Here is a 24936-nt window from a genome sequence, read left to right as displayed (position 1 = left end):
CTGATCATTGGCGCCCATGCCCAGATGCGCCCACATGTTCTGCTCGCCCGGTCCCAGATAGGTGATGTCGTAGTCTTCGTAGCGCGGCGTGCGGATCACCGCCATGTAATGGAGCGATGAGCCCGGCCAAATGGCGTTGACACGCCCGGTCTCGTGGTTCTTGTACCAGGAATGACAGTCTTCGGTCCAGACCGTATGGCGGACCCATTCTTGGGCATGGGCATTGAACGCATCCGTCACAGATTGTTTGGGTGTCAGCGAGCGGATATACTCGGTTTGGAGTTTTCGAGCGACTTGCAGGGCATACTCGCCCACGAGCAGCAGTGGGCCAAGGACGGATCCCTGATCGTTAATGTTGGTTAGCTGATATGGAAATTGTGATCCAATTGCTAAGATGCTGACGGGGACTGAAAGGGAAACATCCTCGACTTACATTTTCGACTGGCCATGTTGGGCCGATGAACATCATGTAGTTCGGGAAATCTGGAATCCCGATTCCGAGGTATGATTCCGGCACCTTTGCCCATTTGTCCCTCAGGTCAACTCCATTCAGACCGACAATCGGGAACTGCGGGCGGTGAGATACGTCGAAGCCCGTTGCACAGATGATCGTGTCGCACTCCCTCTCGATACCATCGCCGCCCACGACGCCAGTGTCAGTGATCCGAGCGGCTTCTGTGAAATGCACAGAAACGTTGTCCTTGCACAGAGCCCTGGAAAGAGACCACGAATTAGAAAGTCACCACGAATGAGTAGGCGAAACGTTCTTATAGCCTCACGACCAGACCCCGACCCGCTCCGACGGTACAACAATGGGATGGGACGGTGACACTCACCTCATATAGGGGTCACCAGGAGTAGCACGACGGCAGCCTATGGGCCAGGAAGGCAGAAAGCCATCCAGAATCCTCTTGTCCGTGATCGCCTCGGCCATCTCTGCTCTCACAACCTCTTGTTTTTCGAGCTGCGTCTTCGAGTTCTTGAAGAACATCCCCCAGGCGCTGTTGAGCTGGTTCTCGATTTTTTTGGCGTGAGAAACCAGGTGCTCTGCGCTCCCATGGAATTCCCCCTTTTCTTCATTTGTGTACTCGCGATTGTTCTGCTTGTTCCCAGCCAAGTCCACAAACCACGTCCCTGTCATGTTCCAGGGGGTCAATTGCCAGCTCAAAGATCGGATTTGGGGAGTGGACCGTGCGGAATACGGTACAAAAGTATGCGTACCTGATCGGATGAACGTATCAATTTGTTTTACCTTGGGTTGCATGGAGGGCAGCACCTGGATCGCGGATGCACCTGAGCCAATGATGGCAACGCGTTCCTGTGCCCATTGCTCGCTTTGGTAGTCTTTTGGCCAGTTGGCCGTGTGAATGACCTGCAGAGTTGGCCAAAGGAATGCGTTAGATATGCCACTTCTGAGATTCTCGGTTCCAATAGGTGAGGAGAGAATCCCGGAGTCGACCTACCTTGCCTTTGAAGCTCTTTAGACCTGGAATATCCGGCCATGTCCATTTATTCAGTATGCCTGTGCCGTTTAACAGCAGATTGCAGCGGTCCTCGATCTCAACCACCGAGCCGTCGTGCCTGGTTTGCTCCATCTTCACCAGCCACTCCCCCTGTTCGTGCTGCCAGTAACACCCCACAATCCTGGTATTGAATGTCATGTATTTGCGCAGGCGAAACACTTCACAGACCTTGTCTAGATAATTCCAGATGTCGGGGGAGTGAGAGAACCAGCGAGGCCAATCAGGCTGCAAAAGTGGACGGCAAGTTAGCGACCGTGTCCGAGTACAGTTTCTCATGAACAGATGGGTCGTCCTACTTACATTCAAGGCAAACGAAAAGGCATACGCGTGACTAGGCACATCATTCGCACATCCTAGGGAAAGATGATTCAGTATGCGACCAGCCTCTGCTGCTCCATCTCCCGACTGACCTGGATAACGGTTTTCCAACCACGTTCCTCCAATGTCGTGGTTCTTATCATAGATTTTGAAATCGATGTTGCTGGCATATTTCTGGAACAGGTACGCATTCTGGATCCCTGACACGCCTGCGCCGATGTTGATGACCCGAATCTTCCGAGTCATGGGAGAGTCGTAGACAATATCCGGTATGATGTAGGCCGGGTCTCTAGGAACCCCGTTGTCTGCATAGCCCTGTGTCCGCCATTCCGACAGCCGAGCAAGATCAGGTGCCATTGTGGAGTGTAGCCACGCAGTGAAGATGAGAGACAAGAGACAAGGAAGCTGAGCAGAACACGACTCTGACAGCGAGCCGAGCTGGTTTGATCTCTTTCAATTTCGTGGCAGAGAGGGTGAGTAAATAGTGTCAAATCGACTTGCCAGCTTTAGTGATCAGTTGGCGTCTCGATACGCGCTCGTGCTCTTTAGGGCATATCAGTGCTGTTACTTTGCGTGGTTGTCGAAGACTGCCCGATCTACAGAAGACGAAAACGCCCGACTTGGCCCAACCTTTGTTCTTGAGGCACAGATTTACCGCAATTGCTGCTTGATTACCTCAAAAGGTAACAAGTCCGCAATGGGTCAACGGCATTGTTGGACTTTGTCGTACATTGTTTCCCGAATCTAGGTAGCTAGCCTACAGCCATCTGGCCTTCGACGGAAAAGTAGGGGGGAGCCCAAGGATCCTAGAAAGGGAAAAAGGAATGGGAACCCATCGACTTCTCTAGTCAAAATTCCGCTGGCTCGCCTCGTCTTCGGGTCTTGTCTCTGATGAAGTTACAAGTATATTAGATTAAGTGGAAGACATATTTCCTTTTCGGGGGGTGATAGCCACAGCCAATTAAGAGTTAGTGGTCTCCCTGGAGTGGATCCCAGCCTAAAACGGCAGTCTAAGAGCCTCGCTTCTGTCTCTTGATGACGACCGTCTCTTCTGCAGTGGATCCGAAGCCAACTACACCCTTGACAGAATGGGCTCCTGGGCGAAGACTGGAACTAACTCCGTCCAAACTGAACTTACCTTTGCACGTTGTCGACCGCTCAACTTCCAGATATCTTAGTCACTGCATTTCGAATCATCGTTGTATTTCTCTGCTGACGCTTCGGTTACATACATGGGATACAACCGCTGTCTTCTGCACGAGAATTGACAGCCTCGCCGGTCGAAGAAGAGACACGGAGTCTCTCACAGACAAGTTCACTCGTGGCAATATGGATCCGACTCCTCGAGCTCCAAGGACGCTGTCGGTCTTCACGCTAGAAGGAAAGAACTGTCTGGGTAAGCTGTGAAGAACTCCGTCTCCTGCAAATGGAAGTCAGCTCATGCAAATCAGTCACAGGGTGCGTGCAGAGCACAATCTGAGCGCATTGTCTCAGTCGCTAATGACTTTTGTATGCTCCAGAGGAGCAGGTGGTCTGGGCAAAGAATGCATCACAGGATTTGCTCTGTCCGGAGCCAACTGGTAAGGTCTTCGACTACACCAACGACAGGACCCGAAGCCTGAATAATGCCTCTTTTAGCGCCTGCGTGGATCTAGATCTGGCCTCCTGTCAAACGACTTTAAAGGAGATCTCGGCCCGAGTGCTTCAGGAGACAGGTATTGAAGCTGGAAAAATGCGTGGCTACGCCTGCAATGTCACAGACGAGGACGACGTGAAGACGACTGTCGACCGGGTGGTGCAGGACTTTGGACAAATCGACGTTCTGGTCACATGTGCCGGAACGACCATACACCGCGAGGCGGAGGCGACTGACCTTGCCACGTGGAGCAAAGTGCTCGACGTCAACCTCAACGGTACTTATCTGTTTGGTCGCGAGGTGGGAAAGCATATGTTGGACCGAAACATCCCCGGATCCTTGATCTTCATCGCCAGTGGCGCTGGCACCCGTGCTCCGAGACCTCAGGCACAGGCTTCATACAACGCGTCGAAGGCCGGCGTCAAGCTGTTGGCGGCTTCGTTGGCGATCGAGTGGGGAGGCCGTGGCATCCGCGTGAACTCCCTGAGTCCAGGGTACCTGGACACTCCCCTGTCTCGGAAACAGTTTGCCAACCAGGTGTCCGTGAAGCCAGTGCCGGACCTCAAAGAACAGTGGCTCAAGCAAATTCCGCTTGGTACGTGCTGAAAATACCATTCCTCAACCCTTGCCTTCGCTGACTTCTCATCAGGTCGCTTTGCGGATCCGAGCGAGTTGCACGGTACTCTCGTAAGTTCGAAGCAATTTCTCGCCAGAACTTGCACCCCTAACTTCCACTGTCAACGTAGGTCTGGATGGCGAGCGCAGCAAGCAGCTACTTGACTGGCTCTGATGTTGTGAGTGGAGCAAGCTGTACTCGTTTTCTTTTTCCCGCGCTCATTGCTGCCTTAGATTGTCGATGGAGCCTGGTCGGCATAGTGGCCTTGAATAGACGAATGCTCTCTTTGTGGAGAGGCCACGATGTGCTCAGATATTCAGCGATTAACACTCGTATCATCCATTGAAAGCAACTCCTTCATTCCGTAATTTGTAAAATTCACTTGGTAGACCTTGCTGAATTCTTCAAGGACGCTGATGTACAAAAATCAGCCATGTCTCAATTCCGAAGTTTCCCACCCATGTATTAAACTTGTGTGCTCCAGAGAGTATTTTGAAGGCGTTGAGATTTATTTATAGTCAATCCGTATAAATTCAAGCATCGACGGCTGAAATCTATGATTCCTCACAATTCATAGACCAGCTTCTGCCCACTCACCGAATCCTTTCTCAAGATATCGAGGCCTTCCACAACGCCCTCCAGGCCACCTGGCTGTATTTTGGGCTCATGCGGTTTGAGCAATCCTCGCTCCAGCAGTCCTTGGGCGACGGTGACCCACTTCCGCGCAAACTCGAAATCTTTCGTGTCCCCCGCCGCCAACTTCGCCCAGCCTTGGTCAAAGGGTTCGCCGATGGCGGTGTACGCCAGGGTGTGTGTGACCAGGACGTCCGTGCGGGGGAAGTCGACGGGGAGCAGACATCCGTATCTCAGGTCGCCTTCACCAGCGAGGGCGAGGGCATCGGCACAGATTTGGGCGCTACTTTGAGTGGATATGCAGTCCCACGCATAGCGCAGGTTTCCGGCGGTATATGACTTGATTGCCTGTGCGCAGTCGGGACGGCGGTAGTCGAAGGCGGCCACGGCACCGAGCGAAGAGACGTACTGGAAGTTGTGGGGGGAGCAAGTGGTGATGGGGAGGTATCCTGACCTATACCAAGATTCAGCATGGCGAGCAGGGAAGTACAGGGAGATGGTGGCTGGACACGCACGCCAGTAGTGACTGGATGCCCAATGCTCCTGAGGCTGCGGAATGGTCAGTATCTGGGAATCACTGCATTCAGAGTTCTGTCACAAACCTGTTGAACCACCGTAGACAAGCACGTATTGTCCCGTTGTTGTTTTGTTGATATCCTCCCCTTTGTCGTCCACTGGCAACTCAAGCCCCATCGCCTGATATAAACCCTGGCCCACCGTAAGAATGCCCACTCCTAGGGTAGCGGCTTCAGCAAAGGACATGTGCGTGGGTATCCTCAATTGCACATCTGCCTTTGCCACGATGTACTCGGCGAAAGCGCCGTCCTCGGGCTGGGATTTGTTGCCCCCGTGAGCCATCCCGCAAACTCGATCACCTTCTGCCCACGACGTTGAGCACTTTGATCCCACGGCCGCCACCGTCCCCGCGTAGTCGCAGCCACACAGAAGATTTGGTCTGTTGTGCCAATCAATGTGTTTCCAGTCGGTCGGATTAAGTGCCACCGCAGCTACCTTGACGAGAAGATATCCCGGGCGTAAGTTGGGCATAGGGCGATCTTCCACCAGCGCGGCCTTTGAGCCTCCTTGCATAACTATGGCCTTCATATTGAGAATGCCGCTGTTAATTTGCTCTCTACAAGGTTGATTTGAGGTATTAATCCAGACGAAGATGTTATAAACTGAAATTCTGAGACCGACCAATACTTCTCATAGCATCCCCCATGGGTCTGAAGAACCGTAATTGGTTCTGAGTATGGCATCGGATGAATAAACAGTGACGGTGATTGCGGTAGGATACTTTCACGTAACCGCTGTGGCAGATGGTGGGTAAATGGCCGAATGGAGAAGGCGTTTAGATGGGGCAAGTAACCGTAAGCTGCAGGGTCATGGTCTAGACGATGGGGTACATCGGCAGCATGGAAAGTTCCCTGTCTAAGGACATTACCCTGTTTGGAAATAAATGTACAGCTACTCGCAAGGCCTCAAGTCCAGAACGACTGAATTACAGGTTTTGGATCCCATTACTCTCGGAGCTGGTCCAATTTCTTGACCAGTACCAGATTTGGGTCGAGATTCGGATTCGAAAATAACAGCCTCAGTATCGCTCGAGACAAGACAGTAGTTATAACCATAAGCCAACAGGCCAGGATTACTCGGATTATATCGAACTTGGAAATAAATCTGCAAAAAACCCACTCCTTTTTAGCACCTCAAGGTATACCCGAGCCTGCTGGAGGATAATGTCGACCGTGGACGGGAATCATGACACAGCCTCGGCAGATTCGTCTATGGGAGAGACATCCACTGTCAGAGGAGTTCTGAACCTCCTCACACCGTCCTGTATCTTCCAGAGATGTCACCAACGTATTCTTCGCCTCCACCTTTGCAGCCGAGTCTCGCCAGCCCGATCGGGCTGACCTTCTGGTTCCTCGGACTCTACCAAACTACCTGCCAGGTTATGTTTGTCGTTGAGTTCCAGATTGGGCAGGAACCACACCATCACCATTGGAATCGCAGACGCGACCAACGCCGCGATGGTCATGAACCTTAGGATATCGGAATATGCATGGTTGACGGCGTTCCGTTCGCCTGTCCCTGACTGGGGTACCACAGCAGTGATGGAGTCGTAGACACTGTCGATCGCTGCCTGGGACGTCTCTGGGCCCATCCAGAGGCGCAGTCGCTCCTTGAAGAGGCTGGTATAGATGGTGCCGGCGATGGCCGAGCCGGCGCTGTTGCCCAGGTAGATGCACAAGAGTTCCAGCGCCGTGGAGTGCGCCAGCTCCGTCCTCGGGACCACGATCTGCGCGACGACGATAACCACCGTGCCCACGGCTCCACTCCCGGCTCCCTGGATGACTTGCATGACGATGATTTCGGCCATCGAGTTGTTGGCGCCGCGGAGGCGCATCATGAATCCGTACCCGATCAGTCGAATGACGATCCCGATCAGCAATAGCCACTTGTACCGCCTCGACCGGTACATGAGGAACCCCGTACCCAGCCCCGTCAGGACCTGCACGCACCCTGCCGTGTACGTTAGGAACGTGGCATTGCGGGGCGCAAGGTCATGGACCACCGTCGCCCACGCGTACAGGTACGTGTGCGTGACGCTGTAGGCAAAGGCATCCAGCAGCCCGATCAGGAAGGCGAGAGTCAGGGAGATGTTCTTGAACAGTCGTGGCGGCATGACAGGCTTCGTCGCGATGCGAGACTCGTAGTATATCAGTACAGCCAGGCACACCACTCCTGTCGCAATCAGGGTCGGAACCCACGGTGCACGCCAGCTACCCTTCGCGTTCCCGGCAAGCGCTATCGGCAGCAGAAGCATGCCACAACCGCCGCAGAGCAGCAGCATCCCGCCCAAGTCGATCTGGGCCGCGAAGCCAATGACGGAAGTTTTCCTCCGCACCTTTCCACCAGCTCGCTCCAGTCGGCGTTGAAACCGGATCAGGGGGCCGATGACGCTGAGAGAGCATACCGGCATGATGATCGCAAACATGCCTATCCCCCAGCGCCAGCCGATGTGGGCGAGCGCGCTGTCGACGATGAACGCCGAGCACCACGGAATCATCATAAAGGGCAGGCTGACGAGGCCGTTTGCGAGCCCACGCCACCTGGAAGACGTAATGTCTGCAACGATGATCTGGTTGAGGATTTGCATCCCGGTCTGGCCAATGCTGTAGACGATGTAACCTCCCGTGTACTGACCAAACCCGTGTGCAGAGGCACAGAGGATGTAGGATATGACATAGCAAACAATGACGGCGACATACGTCTCGGCCCGTCCGATAACGTCGGATATCTTGGCCAGAGGTGGCTTGAGGATCGCGCTGACAATTGTGCCGGCCGTCATCAGTGCCCCCAGGAGAGCAATCTCGCCAAAGTCCGAGGCCGCGTAGTTTTGATAGTTGTAGATTGTCGTATAGTCGAGCTCACTGCAATGCGCGTTAGCGAACACGAGCCGTCCTTTCCCGCCGGTCGGCTCACAAAATAGTCCACATGAGAGCTATGCTGTAATAGCCCATCCGTCAGCGGCAAAGCCCGTGAGATCCCCGTTCATGAGACATACCCCATCCACATCCAACATCTCCCATACCTTCCCCAAGCGGCATTCAGAATCTTCTGGCTCGAGCCTTCTTCGTCCGAGTCTCCTCTGACGCCGTCTTGATTCGTCTCGTTCTTCTCTTCGTCAACGACTGTAGATTCATTGCTCGTCGTTGACGTGCTGTAGTTGGATGGCATGCCACTGCCGGGCTTTTGGCTTTCACTTGGGGGCATCGCTCGAGAGGGAAGCCGGGAGGAGCAGAAAGCAAGAACGACAAACAGTCAGGTAGAACAGGCAATGGGCGGAAGAAGTGAACAAGAAGGAAAATCAACCCGGCGACAGAGCCCCAAAGAGGAACGACCGCTTGGGAGTGTCGATCAAACCCATCTATTGAGAGCACACACAACCAAACAAACGAAGCCAAAGAAATGCCATCACCGAATGCAACGCACGATCTGCATAGAAAATTCTGTCGACATGGTCCGTAGACAACATGGGAATGCTCCCAACGACTTACCAAGACGCCCACTCGTGGGGCCATCTCTGCTGTACCAGAGGGGCATAATGAGAGGACAATCCACGGTGGCAGCGATGTCGGAAAGCAGATTCGGTGCTCGAGCTTTCTGGTTGCAGCATACGAATCCGCTGTGGATTGATTCGGCTGTAACGTGAGGGAGGGAAAAAAAGGAGTCAATGATCCCCCCAGTAGACCCCAGACCGGAGGACTTTGATAATCTCATCAGATAATTCTCATCTAATCGAGATAAGATGATCACGAAGAGTTTTCGTGTCGTGGGCTTGTCGAGTTGCTGATCTGTCTTGGGAGCTGGGCAGCTTTGCATCCACAGCCCCAGACAAAGAGAGCAGTTGAGCATTGGCATTTCATCATTCGTGCAGTAGGCCGAGTCTCAGGTGGGCCACCAAGCTCCTAGAAGAGGAACGGGCCATCGATCATTTCAGAGAGGATGCAACGCCAGCCAGGGTCAGACGAGACACAAAAGCCCACCGCGGAAGGGAGTTGTGGGGCGATACAAGTATCGCAGTGTAGATACATCCTCTATTCATTCCGGCTTCGCGACCGACATTCAGAAGAGGAACAAGGAGGACGAGCGGGAGAAGAGGAGAAAAAAAGGGAGAAGGAATCCAAGCAGCCGAGAGGTCGATCAGACGCTCATGATCCACAAATTCCATAAGTGACGCCATTCCAAGGCTTGTCTGGCACCGTGTCTGGCGTTGAACGTTTAGTGATCAGATGTTGCATGCACTTTCGTTATGCTGATGTTGGATCATTGCCAGTTGCAAGAACTATTCTAGAGGATCTTGTAGTTGTCTATCCTGATGTTGTTCGCTCAAGCGAACAGTTCAGTGACGCCGCTCACGAACTCGACTTGCTAATGCCTGAGTAGTGGTTGATCCATGCAAAAATCTCTTGGTACCAAACGAGGCTGTTCTCGGGCTTGAGGACCCTAAGATGCGAATTGTCAGCCAGACATGCAAGCTCTCCAGCATTGAGGGCCCTTACCAATGGTTTTCGTCCGGGAAGGTCAGAAACTTGCTCGGGACGCCTCTCTCCTGCAGCAAGTTGAAGAGCATGATCCCTTCGGAAATCGGCAGTCTGTAATCTAGCTCACTGTGCACCACAAAGTGTGGCGTAGCCCACTTGTCGATATGGTTGATGGGATTCCACTCATCATAATCCTTTCGGTTGGCCCAAAGAGTGCCATTCATCTATCTTGCAGTTAGCCACAATCTTGGGAGTTGGTGGTGAACCTACATCATGTTGAATAAACCACAGCTCGTCAGTCGAATATGAGGCTGCAGTGTCTGTCACACCGTCATGTGTGACAAGAGCCTTGAATTTTCGGCCCAGGTCATGACCTTGGATCCAATTCGTCATATAGCCGCCGAACGAGCCCCCAGCTTCAATCCCGTTCTCGGTGTCGATATAGTCATATGTGCTGTTGACGTGCTCCCACACTGCAACGAGATCCTGATACGGAAAACTGCCCCAGTTCCCCTGAATGGCATTCTGAAAAGCCATCCCCCAACCGGTGCTTCCGGTCGGGTTCGGTGCCACGACGACGTAACCTTGATCCGCCCACACCTTGACATTCCACCCGGTGCTCCAGGCGTTATAGTAACCACCTTGTGGGCCACCATGGACAATGAATGCCAACGGGTACTTCTTTTTCCGATCAAACCCTTCAGGGTAAATCATCCAGCTCTGTACTTGGGCGAAGCTACCCATAGTGTAGAATTCAGACACATCCTTCGGCCCCAGGCCTGCGAGCTCTGGGTCGACTTGGTTCGCCTGGAAGAGGTTGGAGACAAGACTTCCCTTGGGACCAATAACGTAAAAGTCACGCGAAGACCAAATCTTGGAATCCGACAGCAGGATATTGCCGTTGGGCAACACATAGAACGACACAACAATCCCGGCATTTGTGATATTTGTAGGCTTAAACCCCGCTCCAGCCGTACGGGGAATTTGGAACAAACGTTCGTTTCCCAGATCAGGCGCCACCACAAAAAGGGAAGTGCCGTCGGCAGACCATCTGAGCTGGTCGGGAGTACTATCCCAGTTCTCTGCCAGGTTGGTGATGTTGAAATTACTGGTATTGACATTGGCGACGTAGATCTTGTTCTTGTCAGCCTCGTAGGAGATCCCGTCCATCTGGAAGTATGCAATCTTGGTACCGTCTGGAGAAAATAGCGGATTTGCTGATGCCCCCCTGGCACTCGGGGGCGTTGTTTTCCCAGAGAAGGCATTGATCGGGACAGCCGGCGAAGAGCCATTGTGAGGAGCGAGATAGATCTGAGAGGATGTGTAGTTTGACAATGGCAGGTCGATATTCTTTGTCAAGAAAGCAACCATGGATCCGTCCGGGGTGATATCATAGTCGCTAGAATCACCAAAAGGCTGAACTGGACTCTCCGCGCGGGTCACGTTGGAAATGCCCGTCACAAGATTCTTCAAGTTTCCACGCAGGGAGTACTTGTCTCCCCCAGCCAGCGTGCCAGCGAAAACGGCGTATTTCCTTTCAGTAAGCCAAGTATCCCAATGGCGGACGTAGATGCTGGTGTAGATTCTCGCTGTGCTCAACGGCGTTTCGGCCATCGCCTCGTTATAAGCTGTCCCATTTGGCCACGCTAGACAATTCAGGAGGAAGTTTACATCGCCAGAAGGGGTGACTACCGCCTTCAGTCCAGAATATGGAGCGGGGAGCGATGTGATGAGGTACCTATCAGTGTCAATGGAACGTAGTTCTGATTCCTCACCAAGGGGGACACACGCTTCATCAATGGCATTTACGTCACCAGCATAAAGGCCAATGCCACCATTGTCTTCTTCGTTGGTGCGGTTGATGTAGAGAATGCTCGTGTCGGTCGGTCCGACCCAGACCATCTCTGAGATATCGGACCCATTGTAGAGCAGGGAGATTTCACCAGTGGTCAGGTTCATTAGCTGCCATACCGTCTCTGCCTCATGAGTCTCCCATGAATAGCTAGTTGCACTAAAAACACCCAGTTCCTGTCGGACAAGCATCAGCCTTGTCATACCAACCTCAGGATCGACTTACTCCCGAGGGATTTGGGACTAATGGGCTGCGTTGCGGCGCAGCGAGCATCTGTCTGGGATAAGTGTCAGTGGATTCCAGTGCATTGTACCTCTGACTTGAACTGACTCTGGCGTGATGGATAGAACAAACGGCAGAACAGCTATTGCTGCTGCCACAGTTCTTAGTGTGAACATTTCCAAGATTTGTGTTCGTGGGAGAACAGTGGTACGCTCTCGTCCCTCTCAGGTGCAAGAGATTCGGGCTAAGTATGATAGTTCTCTGACGAGGTTGAACGTTGCTGCTTGATAACTGCATCAAACAATTCCATTTACTCCACCATCCGCAATCTCCTGCCGCATCTACTCGAGCAGTTAGCCACGTTGCATACGGCGGGTACCGATAACACTCGTATTGTCCAATCAAGCACGTCGCTGGAAGAGAGTCACGTTAATCTTGTTGTAGAGACATTGGTTGACAGTGGTGGTGAGACGTAGGGCTGCGACTAGACTGGGGACTAAGACAGAATCCGTGTGAAAATATCCCTATAACACCAATTGCTCTCAAAGCTTGTCACGTTCCAGAGGTATATATTGGAGAACAATACGGAAACCTTGTTAGCATTCAGGCTGGAAATATTAGCTGGCCCGGAACTGATGCCAATTGAGAGCTCCTTGAGCAAGTATTTCACAGACATGAAGCTTTCGGTTGTACCAGGAAACTTTCCCAGGCTTTCGGCATCCGTTAGCTTTCACCTGGGCATCGTGGTGGTGCAAAACGAAGTTGCATTGTGTGCTCATCGGCCGCGATTTGTGCTTCCCTGGCAATGGATTGCGATGGAGCGACAAACCTGTAGCCGACCGGCGGAACATCCATCATCATAGATGGCGATGGGGCGGAAGTTCCCAGTTAGTATTGCGTAGGACTACGGAAAAGCTTGGAGGTAGAAGGTTGAAGGTTGTTGAAGGTTGCTGAAGGTTGCTGAAGGTTGGAGGTTGAAGGTTGAAGGTTGCTGAAGGTTGGAGGCTGAAGGTTGAAGGCTGAAGGCGGCATCGAGCTCAAATATGATCTCCGTGCCAAGACCTTGGCATCTGCCTGTCACGTGCCGTGCATTTTTCCAGATGTTTTTCCGCTTCCGAAGCCTCTCGTCCTCACCACAAAGGAGAATTGAATATTGATAGCATGTCGCTCTCCCAGTCGGACGTGGCGGACATTAACACCCTCTCGCGCTATCTGGCCTGCTTACAAGTCTCTTCTCTCTACACATGTCCCAAGGTTGATGTCGTGGCCTTGTGCGGCAACGCAATCCTACCCATCGCCGATAATGTCTTCTCGGCTTTGGAGGCGCGCCCAGACCTCACCAAAGTCCTAGTCATCAGCGGCGGAATTGGACATTCTACTCGCTTCCTCTACGAAGCCGTTCGAGCCCATGGCAAATATTGTCGTCTGGCCGACATGATCGATGGACTGCCTGAGGCTGCCGTCTATGAGCTGATTCTGACCAAGTATCACCCCAACCTCGTGGAACGAATCAAGTCGGGTCAGATGAAATGCATTATTGAAGCCAATTCTACTAATTGCGGAGCCAATGCCATTGAGACGCGCCGGGTCCTCGAGCTACACTCTGTCCCTACACCCAGATCTTGCATGGTTGTCCAGGACCCTACCATGTCGCTGCGCACGCTAGCTGCTTTTCAGCGAACTTACCAAGACGTCGAGCCTTCGCCTGAGTTCCTTGCCTGTCCGACCTTCATCCCTATAGTCTCTCTTGACGACAAGGGCACGTTACATCTCAGCGCAGAAGAAAATGGCTCGACATCAGATATCGATTCTTCCGGTCTTTGGGATGTCTCTCGTTTCTTTGACCTGCTGATGGGGGAAGTTCCTCGGATACGGGACGACAAGGATGGGTATGGCCCGAAAGGAAAAGGCTTCATTGTTCACGTTGATGTTCCAGAGGAAGTGGAGGCTGCCTGGGCACGGCTCAGACCATTTCTGCACTTCAACCGGTGAAAGCTCTATCTTGGGACTTTACTTGGCTACAAACTAGCACTGCTCCTTAACCCTTGCTCGAGCCCGCCGACGTCTTCTGAGGGGACAGCCTTCCGTCCTTCACAACATTCAGCACATAGCGGTCTTCCTGATCCATTGACTCCAGTTCGGTTGTCGAAATGCAACGTTGTGCCTTTCAGGTGCCGAACTCTGCAACATAGCCCTTCATCACCACACCATATCGAGATCCAAGTCTTCCACCGACCACAAGACTGTTGCTGGCTTTCCCGATCTCAAACTTCATCCCACCAAGACGGGTTGCCTCGTCCGCTCTGCCCTTCGTACTTTTGCCGGCGATGGGAGGCACAGTCTTTGGTTTGTCCAGCCACTGTGCGGTGTCTGTGACCCTTGCACGGTTTGTTCTTTTTTGCGTGCTTGCAAAGATTGTCCTTGGTGACCATGGCGCCTTTACAGCCTGCGTTTGGACAGTGATGGTGGATTCGGATGGTTTCGCACATGGTGAGTTTAGGTAGGCTGGTTAAGGCTGACTCTGCGGCTTAAGAGGCGCGGGTGTGCTGGGGGGCTGACGCTGTTTGGTGGTGTTGCTTGCTGGGCCCGATATCTTGTTAGGAACCGGATGGTGAAGGGCTGGACGACTTGAAAGATTAGACGGCAGTCTATGTCATTTATGTCCTTACTCTGAGGCCCTCCCTGCATCTGTCATGACACCGCCATTGTGCTGTTTGCCTACGCGCAGCTGAGGGCGGACTTCCGCCACAGTGGTTGTTGGGAGAGCAGCCGCCAACGTCAGAACAGGCACACCCATTTGGGGAGGGAGGGGGTTGTTCTTCGCAAATTTTTCACAGCTTACGTCTTCCCAGTCTCGTATGGGTACCCGTGGGTGACACGAACCAGACTTTTCAAATTCGAGGGCTGCGGGTGTTTGCTTCTCTCGTTTCGGCCACAGACCACCAGAGCAAACTCGGTAACGGATCGGTGGCGGTGAGGGAGCCCGTACCATTGGCCAGAGCATCGATCTGGTCCGACCAAGTTTACGAGGTGAGGAATTCCTTTTCCGTGTTTGCCTGGCGAGAAGACACCTACATCCCTGCTGATCGCAAAACCAAAAACTCAGGAATCCAAGTTTCAGAATTCATAATCATGTCTCATTTCGTCATCTCATAATGCGATAATTACATGCGGTTGTAAGAGCATAGAACAAGGGTATCTGCATGTGGAAGAACAAGCATTAGAAGGAAAGCCGCACGCACACACATCTCCACGCAATTCGTCAAATGACCTCTTCCACCGTCCCCTCTCTGACCTCGCCACTTGCCGTCCTCACCAAGGGAATGCAGAAGGATTAGGAGTCAGGCACTCTTGGCCATGACCACCAATCCCGGGAAAATGCAAGATAAAAACCTTGGCCTCTCAAATTCCCGTGACGACTGGGCGACAACCCGCATCATCAAGGTTTCCACCAATGAAAAGGAAGAGCGGGAAGGGATCTTGCGTGTCTTGCAGCGTCCTTCCATCATGAAACGCCAACATCGATCCTCGCGCAGTTGGCGATGGTTGATCGCACTCGTTGGTGGAACCCGCCATCTGCAGCGGTGTCATACAACTCGCTAATCTGCCGGGGTAACATGCCTACGCGGCTGATTCGCTGCTTGACTGCTTCCTTGGCAGGGCCCAGGGCATTGGCGATCCCATCCGCCCCGATCCGGAGATTGTAGCAGATGAGCTTGTCATGCTTGACGCCAGGATAGTTCTCGGACGAGGCTGCCACGGAGAACTTCAGCTTGGAGTTGGCAAACGCAATGGCCGCCGAAGGCGTGAAACAGTATTGCTCCAGAACTTCGGCTTGGATGGCTGACATGTCGGGTTCGGGTTCGGGTTCTGAGTCCCAGCAGGGAGAAGAGCACAAGCTCGACGGCGTTGAGATGGGTGAGGAGCTGCCGCTGGAGATGGAGCTTCGGGGGGAACAACGAGGCGACCGAGGCGACCGAGGGGACCGAGGTGACCGCGGTGAGCGAGGGGAAGGAGGTGCATTCATGTCGGCATCGAGACCGTCAAAGGCCAGCGCCAAGGTACGGAAATGTGAAGATGAGCAAGCGTCCAGTGTTCGGGCGTAGAAGCGGGTCTCCAGAGCCCTGAGACGGGGCAGACTGCCCACACAGGTGTCGACGAGAGTGATGTGGTCCTTGAGGATCGCATCGGCGTCGGTGCTGTCGCCAAAATCGACCGCTATGTGCGTCAATGACGACTTGATCAGAGGATGGATGTCTGGGTCGGCCAAGAACGCCAGAGCATCTGCTGACGACCGGAATACCAACGCGTTGAGACTGTAAAACAACGTGATGGCCTCGGAGCGGATCAGCTGGCAGGTATCCAAGAATCCACGAGGGTCGTCTTTGGCGGGTCGCGATGGGCGGAGTCGTCGTTGGGACGGACACCTCAGCCTCAGTGGTTTCGACTGTTCGAAGGCGAATTTATAGATGAGATTCCTGACCTCGGGAGGAAGGTTCAACAGCATGGATGACATGTCTGGAGCTGCAGAAGAAGCCATGGTTGTCGCCCTTTGCCGGTGTTCTTGTTGTTTCGGTATCCAAGGGAATCGTCTGGGTTCAACCAGTTGAACCCGATGCTGAGAGAAAGGTGAGAAGAAAAAAAGAGCTAAGGACGTTTTGGCCGTTGAAAGGGGGGCTTCAGGTATTCAGCGCGCTGACCGGTCTCTCTGGGCTACAGGAATAACAATAATGTCGTCGAGAAATAATGGGAATCCACCAGGGTCTGTGCTATCGAGTTGGTGGCGTCTTGGGCGCAGCCTCTGCACGGCGGTTCAATAATGGGATCAAACGAGGCGTAGGGGAGGGCAGCCCGGGGCCAAATTGTACAGGCTACTAAATTAAGAGTCGAGTCGATCCCGCAATCTCGTCAGAGCATCAGAAGCGAAAAATTTGTGCGTTGTGTACTCTCAGTCAAGAAGAAAAATGACGGCGGGCTTTCCACCATGAAAATCCGGGGAAGTTCGACGGAGAAAGAAGGATAGATGGTTTTCCAAGCTCAGATAGTTGGGTTGAAGAGCGAGAGTATGTTCCAGGGAGAGGAGTTGACGTGATGTGGAGAGCGGGTGGCAGGAGCAGGCAAGTTTCGAGCGAGAGACTCAGGCTGAAGCGGATGGAGTGGGAAGTTCAAGAGGAAAAAGGGAGAGGTTGGTGATAGATGGCGTCCTCGGTAAGTTCTTTTTACATGAGACAACCTTCTTCTGATGGGTGACGCTGGCTGGGCTGGGGTGGAGGTTGCCGTCTGGTAAACTAGTTCGCTCGCGGTGGTTGGTGACACGATTGCCCTCGCTGCCCCTCGCAAGAAGAAGCTCGCAGATTGGGGCGTTTGACTACTTGCGGTGGTTTCTGATAGATTTTCTGTTTAATTGACATGGGACCTGGCATGGCGCAATGTCTCAGTTTAGCCCCTTGTACCGTGGCCTCGTACCAGGAGAGGCAGGGCAAATCTGGGCTATAGCAGGTTTAGCGGGCCCCCGGCCGGGAAATTGGATTCAAAGGTACCTGCGCAGTGGAGACCGGGGTGGCTACGGAGTCTGGGCCAATGGCGATGCTGGGATAGCGGAGCCTCTCTGCGTCCGGACGCTGTGAGTGGCCGAGGAGGTTCGAGGCTTGGGCGCTAGTGTCTTGCTAGCGGCTCTTAGCGAAGATATTAATATCCGTAGTCTAATGCAAGCCACAAGGCACTGCTGGCTCTCGGCCAATCATTCCGTGCTCCCTGACGACCGCCCCAGCCACGGCCTTGCCAGAATCCCTGATCCAGCGAAAGGTTCCTCTTCCTCAGGCTTCCGCTGGCTGGGCCCCTGTCCGTTGTTGGCTGGTTGCTTCGGACTATGGCTTGCTACGTCACTCGTGACCACATTCCGATAAGATACAGTACACACCCATGCCCATGGTCACACACCAGCCCGGGCAGATCCAGATTCCAAAAGTGTGATTGTCCGCTGCGCACATCATCCGATCATTGGTGATACTCGGTCTGTCTGGGGGTGCTACTCTGTAACGGACTCGGTAGGTATGTATTATTGCACGTGTGCCTACAACAAAGCCGCCCCGGGCTACCGGATTCAATACCTCGCAATTGGGAATTCTCATGCCATCATCACCGGTAGAAATTCCCCTCTCTTTTTCCATCTGAAAGATTCGTGTGCTACAAGGACCACACACCCCCCCATCTTTGTTCCATTTTAGACTTTCAACGCCGTCATCGTACTCACCCCCTCAACGCCTTCCCCGCCCCCCGAGGCGTACTCGTGTTTCTCGTCTTGAGCCAATACCTTGGCGGTTAACTCGTGTCTCTGTTTCTCGGTCGCATCCGCAAAATGTACCACCACTTCATCGCCGAACAAGGCGTTGATCTCTTCCAGCGACTTGCCGCGAGTCTTGTCAGAGGAGTCAGCCAAATATCCCACCACCACCAAACATAGAGCTCTTTCTTACCTCGGGACACCAAAAGTAAAAGATCCAGATGTTGACAAAGGTCAAGCAGATGAAGACGATATAGTACTTCCACTTGATGTTTGCCAAGGCGGTCGGCGCAGCCTCGACGTACACCAACGTCGAGAGAAACGTTCCGGCGAGCGACCAGGCCACGCCCTGAGATCGGATTGTGGTCGGGAAGATCTCGGCTGTTGATGCAAACCCGAAAATATGCATGTCAGCGCAATCCGGGGATGCAACCTTTTTTTCTGCGAATTCCGATATGGGCTCGTGGCAAGGGAGAAAAAAACATGACAAAGGATGCATGCGCCCGCCAGCCGGACACGGGTCTTACATGCTTAGAGGCCGCTTCACCGGACCAGCGCGCTGGGATGCCGGCATGGAGCGTTCACGGCCCCTCTCCGTTCAGGGCAAACCCGTTACACCACGTTTCTATTGCTGGCGGCAAGGAGGAGAATTTCATGCATGGAAGGTGAGGAGAAAACGGGAGAAACCAAAAAAGCCCACTTACAGCAATAAACATAGCCAACCACATCAATGCCGCCTCCGTAGAAGCTGATGAAGCAGAAGGAGAAGAACACCCCCATCGAGAGGCCGGCCTTGTTGGTGGTCCCAGCATACTCGGCTATCATGGCGGTTTCCAGGCACACCGAGAGCATACATCCGGTGAGCCCGGCAACTATGTTTAAGCGACAAACGTCCTTTCAGCTGCGGTTCCATCCCGGAGTCGCACAAAAGGGAAGCGGGATCCCGAAGGGAAAGATAGGAGTTGGAACTTACGCAGAAGTGGTTTTCGTCCTACTTTGTCCAGCAGCAGCGCCCCAGTAAAGTTGGAAATGGTTGCGACGGTGACATAGGCTGCTCCCATGATCAAGGGAACTCCGCCGGTGAGTCCAAGATTCTGGTACAAGGAGACAATGTATACTGACAAAACAACAGAGAGTCAGCGGATGCCCTGAGATTGACACTGTGTAGCCTTGTTTTGCAACGAATTGGGCTTACCGTAAATCACCTGAGCACCCGTCGACTGAGCGGCATACTGGATGAAGAAACCCATCCAGAAGCGCTTCCGGTAGGTCTTGTTTGTGAACATGCCGCGCCATCCCCCTTGTTTCCATGCCGTGGCGTCTACTCGGACCTGTTCGGTCATTTGGTAGAATTCTTCGCGCGCGTACTGGAGGGCTCCTTCGTCCTCGGCTGCGCCACCGTGCAGGCGCTTGACGATGTTCCAGGCCTCCTCGCGTCGGTCTCTCGTGAGCACTGGTCAACGTGTCAGTGGTTTGGGGGCGGCCGCAACAAGGGCGAATTGTGCCCAAAAATGTGACTTACGCCAACGAGGGGATTCGGGGATCCAGGGAGCGCATATCGCCAATGCAAGGGGCGGTATGATGGACAAGGCAATGGGAAACCGCCACTGGAAGGACAGGTTCGACGAGTAATACGTCCCTGCGCCCACCCAGCCGGCAATGGCATATCCCAAGACAATCCAGGTCCCGTGCTGCCCAACGAGAAACCCTCGAGCATTGGGAGGCGCTGATCTCCACGTTAGCAAAACATGCCGCCCAAACTGCTGCGAAGCGGCCAGAGAGGGACGTACAGATTTCAGCTTGGTAGATGGGGATCAAGACCACCATCATGCCGATCCCCCAACCTGAAATGAACCGCGACACAAGGAACATGGCCATGTTGACGGAGCCGGTCTCGAGGGCTCCGCCCACGACATTGACGGCCGACGCCAAATACATGGTCTCTTTTCTGCCACGGGCCTCACACATCCAGCCCACATGAAGCGCCCCAAACAGCGCTCCTGCACAGTATAAGCCATTGATGGTGCCGGTGATGGCGTTGGTGTAGTCCGAGTTGGCTTTGAGGTTGAAGTATTGAATGAATCCGGGCTGACCTATGGTGTTGGAGATGACCGAAAAGCCATACCCAAAGGTCAGACTGCCCAAGGTCAAGACCAAGATGATGCGCAGATTGTAGAGGGTGTATGTTCTGGCCATCTTTGACGCAGGCACCGGCGAGAGAACAGAAGCGAGTCCGCAGGAGATGATGGCTGATCCTGCAGCTGGAGGACTGTGGGGTCTCCACGCATTGATATATACATGTTTTCCATTTAGTACTGCGGGTCTACGCACAACCGCAACATTATTGTCGTGGAGAGACCTTTTGGGTAGAGAGTATGACGCCCACTATGCTTTAGCCTATACCGGGCTTACTCGGTTATCCAGGCCCGATGATGACAATATCGTCTTGGTCGTTGTCGCGAGACGAGCCATAACATGGCTTTTTGCGCAGAGATTCTTCTCTACAAACTGCTCCTCTGGGTATATTCCCTTCAAAGTATCAAGGTGATTTGTCACGCCATCTGTGGGGTCATAAGAAGCTGCTATGCAGGCGTTAACGTTGCGTCGTGCGCATCACGGCGTGTGAGATATGTCTCCAGGGATCTATTGGAGAGGCCAGCCCAGACCTTGGCAACAGGGGGAAGGGCAGAGGGGCTTTGATCGCCGTCGATCTTCTCTCCATCCTTCTCCAACTTTCACCTCGAAAATCATTGCCGATATAATGCCAGACAGACAAGATCCTGGTAATGCTGGTGCTGTGTACGTGGAAACACGGCATAGACTTTAGCGCCGCCCCCGTCAAGCGCATGGTCGGTGGGAGTTGGAGCTCGCTGGGGATTCTCCTAAACCAGAAGTCGAGATGAGTATTTCTGCACGAGCCATGCATTCAGGCGGAGGCGGAGGAAGACCCGAGGACGGGCAGTGGCCAGAAAAGAGGGGGAATGGGCGTCAACTCTCCTCTACAGGCCAGAACAATCGATGTGTCTCTTGCTCGACAGGTGCGAGGCTCCGAGGAGGGGTATAGACTCTCTTCCATGCAGGTGCCATCGACGGCCATCTCGACATCTACGCCTTGGATCAGACAAGCTCTCATCGACCACCCAGGAAACGAATATCAAACCACCCTCGGTCTACTCCGTAGCCTTACGGTAAATCTCGGCGTCGATTCCGCGCTGCCTTATTACCCCGACCTCGTTCTCGCCCACAATCATTATTCAAAAGGAACAGCGCCTGGCCAATTTCCGGGGCCATAGCCTATGACCCCTTCTCCCACCCTCTCGACCACTGCCGAACATGACTCCACCAGTAATGGATCAACCGCATCAGACCTCCTCGACGCAGCGAGGGCGCCCTCGACAGCGCTCGGCCGTCGCCTGTACCTGGTGCCATTCCAGGCGCGTGAAATGCAATGCCGCTGCAAAGGGAACGCCCTGTTCCAACTGTGAGGTCGCTGGGCGCAACTGCATGCTGATTGAGAGCAAAAGAGGCAAGAAGCGGAAGGTGTCGACCTCTCCCTCTGCGGCTCCACGCGACCTGTCGAGCATTGCCCAAGCCTCCTCTACAGAGACGAACCCAGGGCATGGCAACATCTACGATCCCCTCAAGGGCGTGAGGAACCCGCCCAAGAATCTGCAGGAGAGCCGGCCTCGAACGGCGTCCACCTCCACGTGTGTCCCTGACAAACCTGATCTGGCACAAGACTCGCAGGAGACTCTCTATGCCCAGGTCCTTGACAAGGCCACCGATACGGGCATGCTGCCTGAGGTCAAAGAAGGCGTCGTCCATGTCATGTACATGGGAGAAACCTTCAACTTGACGCACCTGTTGCGCCAGACTAATCCTGACTCTGCCCGATCTACGCGGAAGAGACATTACGTGGTTCGATTCAACCCCAAGAATCGGACCGACAGTGCGGTGGAGGAAGAGGACCATGTGCTCACGTCGTTCCTTCAGCATCAAGGCTGCTTCACGCTCCCCTCCGTCCACACTTGCTATCAGCTGTTTCAGACCTATTTCGAATATGTCCATCCCCACTATCCCATTATTGATCGCGAAGACTTTGCTGCCCAGTACACTGATCTCAAGAACCCAGCCTCGTATCTCCTGCTGCAGAGTGTCTTGTTCATGGCTTCGGGACATTGCGACCTGTCCGTCCTCCTGGACGCGGGGTTTGAATCGAGATATCACGCTCGGAAGACGTTCTTCCAGCGAGCAAAGGCTCTTTACGACAACGACCATGAGCCGAACAAGGTTACCGTCGTCCAGGCCGTGTTCCTGATGAGCTTTTGGTGGAATGGACCGACGGACCAAAAAGACACATGGCACTGGCTGGGCATTGCGATTAGCCTTGCGCTGACGCTAGGAATGCACCGATCAACCCAACACTCGGACATGAAACCAAAAGATCGGTGCCTGTGGAAGAAGATCTGGTGGTCGCTCTTCGCCGAAGACAAGCACGCCGCAACGGCGCTAGGCCGACCAGCCCATATCCGACAAAAAGACTGCGATGTTGAGCCCCTCGACATCACCGACTTCGACGAACCTCCCGTCTCAAGATCGGACATCTTCGGCACTCCTGAACGGGTCGACGGGCTCTATGTCATTGCGCTGGTCGAGCTTTCCATGATTGCCGAGAGCATCGTCGAGAGGTCCTTTACCGCCTTCAATGCCACAACTTCGGACAACGCTGATATGTTTCAGTCCTGCTCTCAAGCGCTGGAACAGTGGAAGTCGGGGCTTCCGCTCGAATTGCGGATTGAATACACCAGTACGTGTCTCTGGACGAGCATGCTGCACATTGCACATAGGTAAACGCCCTCTCAGCGAAACTGTTCCATTCCTCTTAACTAATATTTTGCGCGACAGTTGGTTTGAGATTGTCACCCACCGGTCCATCTCACCGCAGAATCTGTCGCCGCCCTCGATGAAGACGGCTCACTTTCTGGCCATGGACGCGGCGAATCGCATGGTCCGCATTGTCGAGGAACTCCTCTCACAGTCCCACATTCTGCACTGCCCAATCCACATAGTCCCAGCACTGTTCGCCGCCATGGGGATGCAGGCCGTCGACATCTGCTCCGGCCAGTCGATCCTGGAACAGCTCGGGGTCGTCAAGGTCAGACTGGCGATGATCGCGCTGCGAGAGCTGCAGAGCACCTGGCCCGTGAGCGGCTGGATTTTCCGCCTCTTCGCAAAGATTGTGCGCAGGATCCGCAACGGCGACGAGCTGCTCCCCAACGAGCCTGTCAATGCTTCACCGGTTCAGATGAAGAGCCACGAACCCACCAACGAAGGTATAAGTCCAGCGGCACAGAGTCAGATGATCGACGCGGAGCAGCAGCAGCAGCCACAGCCAGCATTGCTCAACGGCAAGGCTCAATATGGACAAGACCCAAGCCTCACGCAGATGTACGCGATGTCGACCAATCCAGCGGGTCGCTACCTCTTTCCTGAAGCGTCGAACCTGGCTATGCCAATGAGCTATCCAGCAGATTGGGGGACCATACTCGACGACGGAGCATGGGCCGACTTGGAGTACGAATTTTGAAAGAGTCGAGATTGTCAAAGAAGACGCCAATAGCGTGTGTTGTATACCCTCTGGAACAACGAGTTATAAGATACATATCGCATTGGGGGGACTGGCCACTCCGCCCGGGAAATTGAGGGGCGCGCTGGTGAAGAGGAAGCTCCATTTGTTCAGCCTCTTGCACGTCTCCGCCAACTCGTCCAGATCGAACATCTCGCCGACCGGCATGCCAAACAGGGCGATCAGGTTGTCGTGAAGGCCTGCCCAAAGCAACAACGGTTTCGTCAGTATCACGGGCGACAAGAGGCATTGAGCCCGGGTCTGGTTGTTTGCTTGAACTCACGCCATCTCTCCTCCGTCGCCGGCCACGCCTCAAAGACGTTCGCGTCACCGCCCACGGCCGCGAAGTGGCGGTTCCAGAACCACGCGACCGACTCTCTGGTGCCCTCGACCCCCGCCCACGCGGATCCGTCCGCCGTGCCTCGCCTCCGGTCTGGCGCGCTCGCCTGCTTGTACCAGGTCACGAACCCGGACCGGATCAGCAGGATGTCGCCCGGGCGGAACTCGGTGCCCTGCCACGCCGCAACGGCCTCGAGGTCCTTCTCCGAGATGCAGTGCCGCTCGATGGGCGAGTATTGGATGCCCTGGTGCGCGGCCCAGGACAGGTAGTCGAGCAGGATGCCCCGGCCAACGATGCCGCCTCGCCTCGACCACTCTGGGAGATCGCGTCAATCCTGACATTCAGCTGTCCTGAGGCATGAGGGTGAAATGTGGTGGAATCTCCAAACTTACCATCGATTCCGTTCCGGGCTTCAGCATCCGGGTCTGTGATTTCTTTGTGCGTCACGCCGTTGTAATACAGCCCGGTCGGCTGATGCGCCCAGTGTCCTGTTTTCGGGGGAAACAACTCCTCGGTCAGCTACCGCAATCCCATGCCATGAGAATCACTCCACTCTTCGAAAGACAGGAGGGCCGCTGTCTGGCAAGGCCAGGGCAGGAAACTGATGATGACAGCACTCACGAAAGCCGTCCCATTGACTCCCGCTCTGGGTGTTCATCCACACCTCGTCGTCATGGCCGATCCACTCGCTCCCGTCCTGGGCCTCGGCCAAGGTCATGATCTTGTGCCGCGGCGGCCGCCGGTTGGAGTGCGGCGTCTGGCAGTTGTCGAGGGACCAGTTGATCGCGACGCTGACGCCATGCTGGATCTCCGACCTCGCGGCCACCACGGCCGAC

The 24936-nt window shown here is 54.1% G+C and overlaps 7 protein-coding genes across 8 annotated transcripts; 4 read left to right on the top strand and 3 right to left on the bottom strand.

Annotated features, from left to right (window-relative positions):
• Positions 1 to 6514: 6514 nt before the first annotated feature.
• PV07_11172 (uncharacterized protein) lies at positions 6515 to 6895 on the bottom strand (the record flags this gene model as incomplete). Its single annotated transcript, XM_016398581.1, has 1 exon — positions 6515 to 6895. A coding segment is annotated over one exon (314 nt), but the record flags the coding sequence as incomplete, so codon positions are not given.
• Positions 6896 to 9531: 2636 nt separating this feature from the next.
• Positions 9532 to 12027, bottom strand: PV07_11171 (the record flags this gene model as incomplete). 2 transcript variants are annotated; one of them, XM_016398579.1, is made up of 6 exons in its annotated part: positions 9532 to 9739; positions 9796 to 10001; positions 10048 to 11515; positions 11567 to 11805; positions 11855 to 11906; positions 11960 to 12027. In XM_016398579.1, 6 exons carry the CDS (start codon positions 12025 to 12027, stop codon positions 9649 to 9651), a joined length of 2124 nt encoding a protein of 707 aa, XP_016243141.1. The 2 variants fall into 2 exon arrangements, with proteins under 2 accessions (XP_016243141.1, XP_016243142.1); XM_016398580.1 differs by lacking the exons at positions 11855 to 11906; positions 11960 to 12027 and having other exon boundaries at positions 9649 to 9739; positions 11567 to 11850.
• A 985-nt stretch (positions 12028 to 13012) lies between these two features.
• Positions 13013 to 14575, top strand: PV07_11170 (uncharacterized protein; the record flags this gene model as incomplete). Its single annotated transcript, XM_016398578.1, has 1 exon — positions 13013 to 14575. The coding sequence occupies one exon, from the start codon at positions 13013 to 13015 to the stop codon at positions 13841 to 13843; it is 831 nt and encodes a 276-aa protein (XP_016243140.1). The 3' UTR covers positions 13844 to 14575.
• A 391-nt stretch (positions 14576 to 14966) lies between these two features.
• Positions 14967 to 17178, bottom strand: PV07_11169 (uncharacterized protein). The gene has a single exon (XM_016398577.1). It carries the CDS (start codon positions 16389 to 16391, stop codon positions 15357 to 15359), a length of 1035 nt encoding a protein of 344 aa, XP_016243139.1. The 5' UTR covers positions 16392 to 17178; the 3' UTR covers positions 14967 to 15356.
• Positions 17179 to 20882: 3704 nt separating this feature from the next.
• On the top strand, positions 20883 to 21517 carry PV07_11168 (uncharacterized protein). The gene has a single exon (XM_016398576.1). It carries the CDS (start codon positions 21116 to 21118, stop codon positions 21425 to 21427), a length of 312 nt encoding a protein of 103 aa, XP_016243138.1. The 5' UTR covers positions 20883 to 21115; the 3' UTR covers positions 21428 to 21517.
• Positions 21518 to 21638: 121 nt separating this feature from the next.
• On the top strand, positions 21639 to 23827 carry PV07_11167 (uncharacterized protein; the record flags this gene model as incomplete). The annotated part of the gene is made up of 2 exons (XM_016398575.1): positions 21639 to 22981; positions 23040 to 23827. 2 exons carry the CDS (start codon positions 21639 to 21641, stop codon positions 23719 to 23721), a joined length of 2025 nt encoding a protein of 674 aa, XP_016243137.1. The 3' UTR covers positions 23722 to 23827.
• Positions 23828 to 24180: 353 nt separating this feature from the next.
• Positions 24181 to 24915, top strand: PV07_11166 (uncharacterized protein). Its single transcript, XM_016398574.1, has one exon. It carries the CDS (start codon positions 24458 to 24460, stop codon positions 24818 to 24820), a length of 363 nt encoding a protein of 120 aa, XP_016243136.1. The 5' UTR covers positions 24181 to 24457; the 3' UTR covers positions 24821 to 24915.
• The last annotated feature ends 21 nt before the right edge of the window (positions 24916 to 24936 follow it).

This window comes from Cladophialophora immunda (assembly GCF_000835495.1).
Source record: "Cladophialophora immunda strain CBS 83496 unplaced genomic scaffold supercont1.7, whole genome shotgun sequence".
NCBI lineage: Eukaryota > Fungi > Ascomycota > Eurotiomycetes > Chaetothyriales > Herpotrichiellaceae > Cladophialophora > Cladophialophora immunda.
This window is presented reverse-complemented; position numbering and strand designations above follow the sequence as displayed.

Excerpts from the sequence above, each read along its gene's own strand:
- PV07_11169 (XM_016398577.1), bottom strand. The coding sequence starts at position 16,391 with ATGGCTTCTTCTGCAGCTCCAGACATGTCATCCATGCTGTTGAACCTT.
- PV07_11166 (XM_016398574.1), top strand. The coding sequence starts at position 24,458 with ATGAGGGTGAAATGTGGTGGAATCTCCAAACTTACCATCGATTCCGTT.
- PV07_11168 (XM_016398576.1), top strand. The coding sequence starts at position 21,116 with ATGGGCGTCAACTCTCCTCTACAGGCCAGAACAATCGATGTGTCTCTT.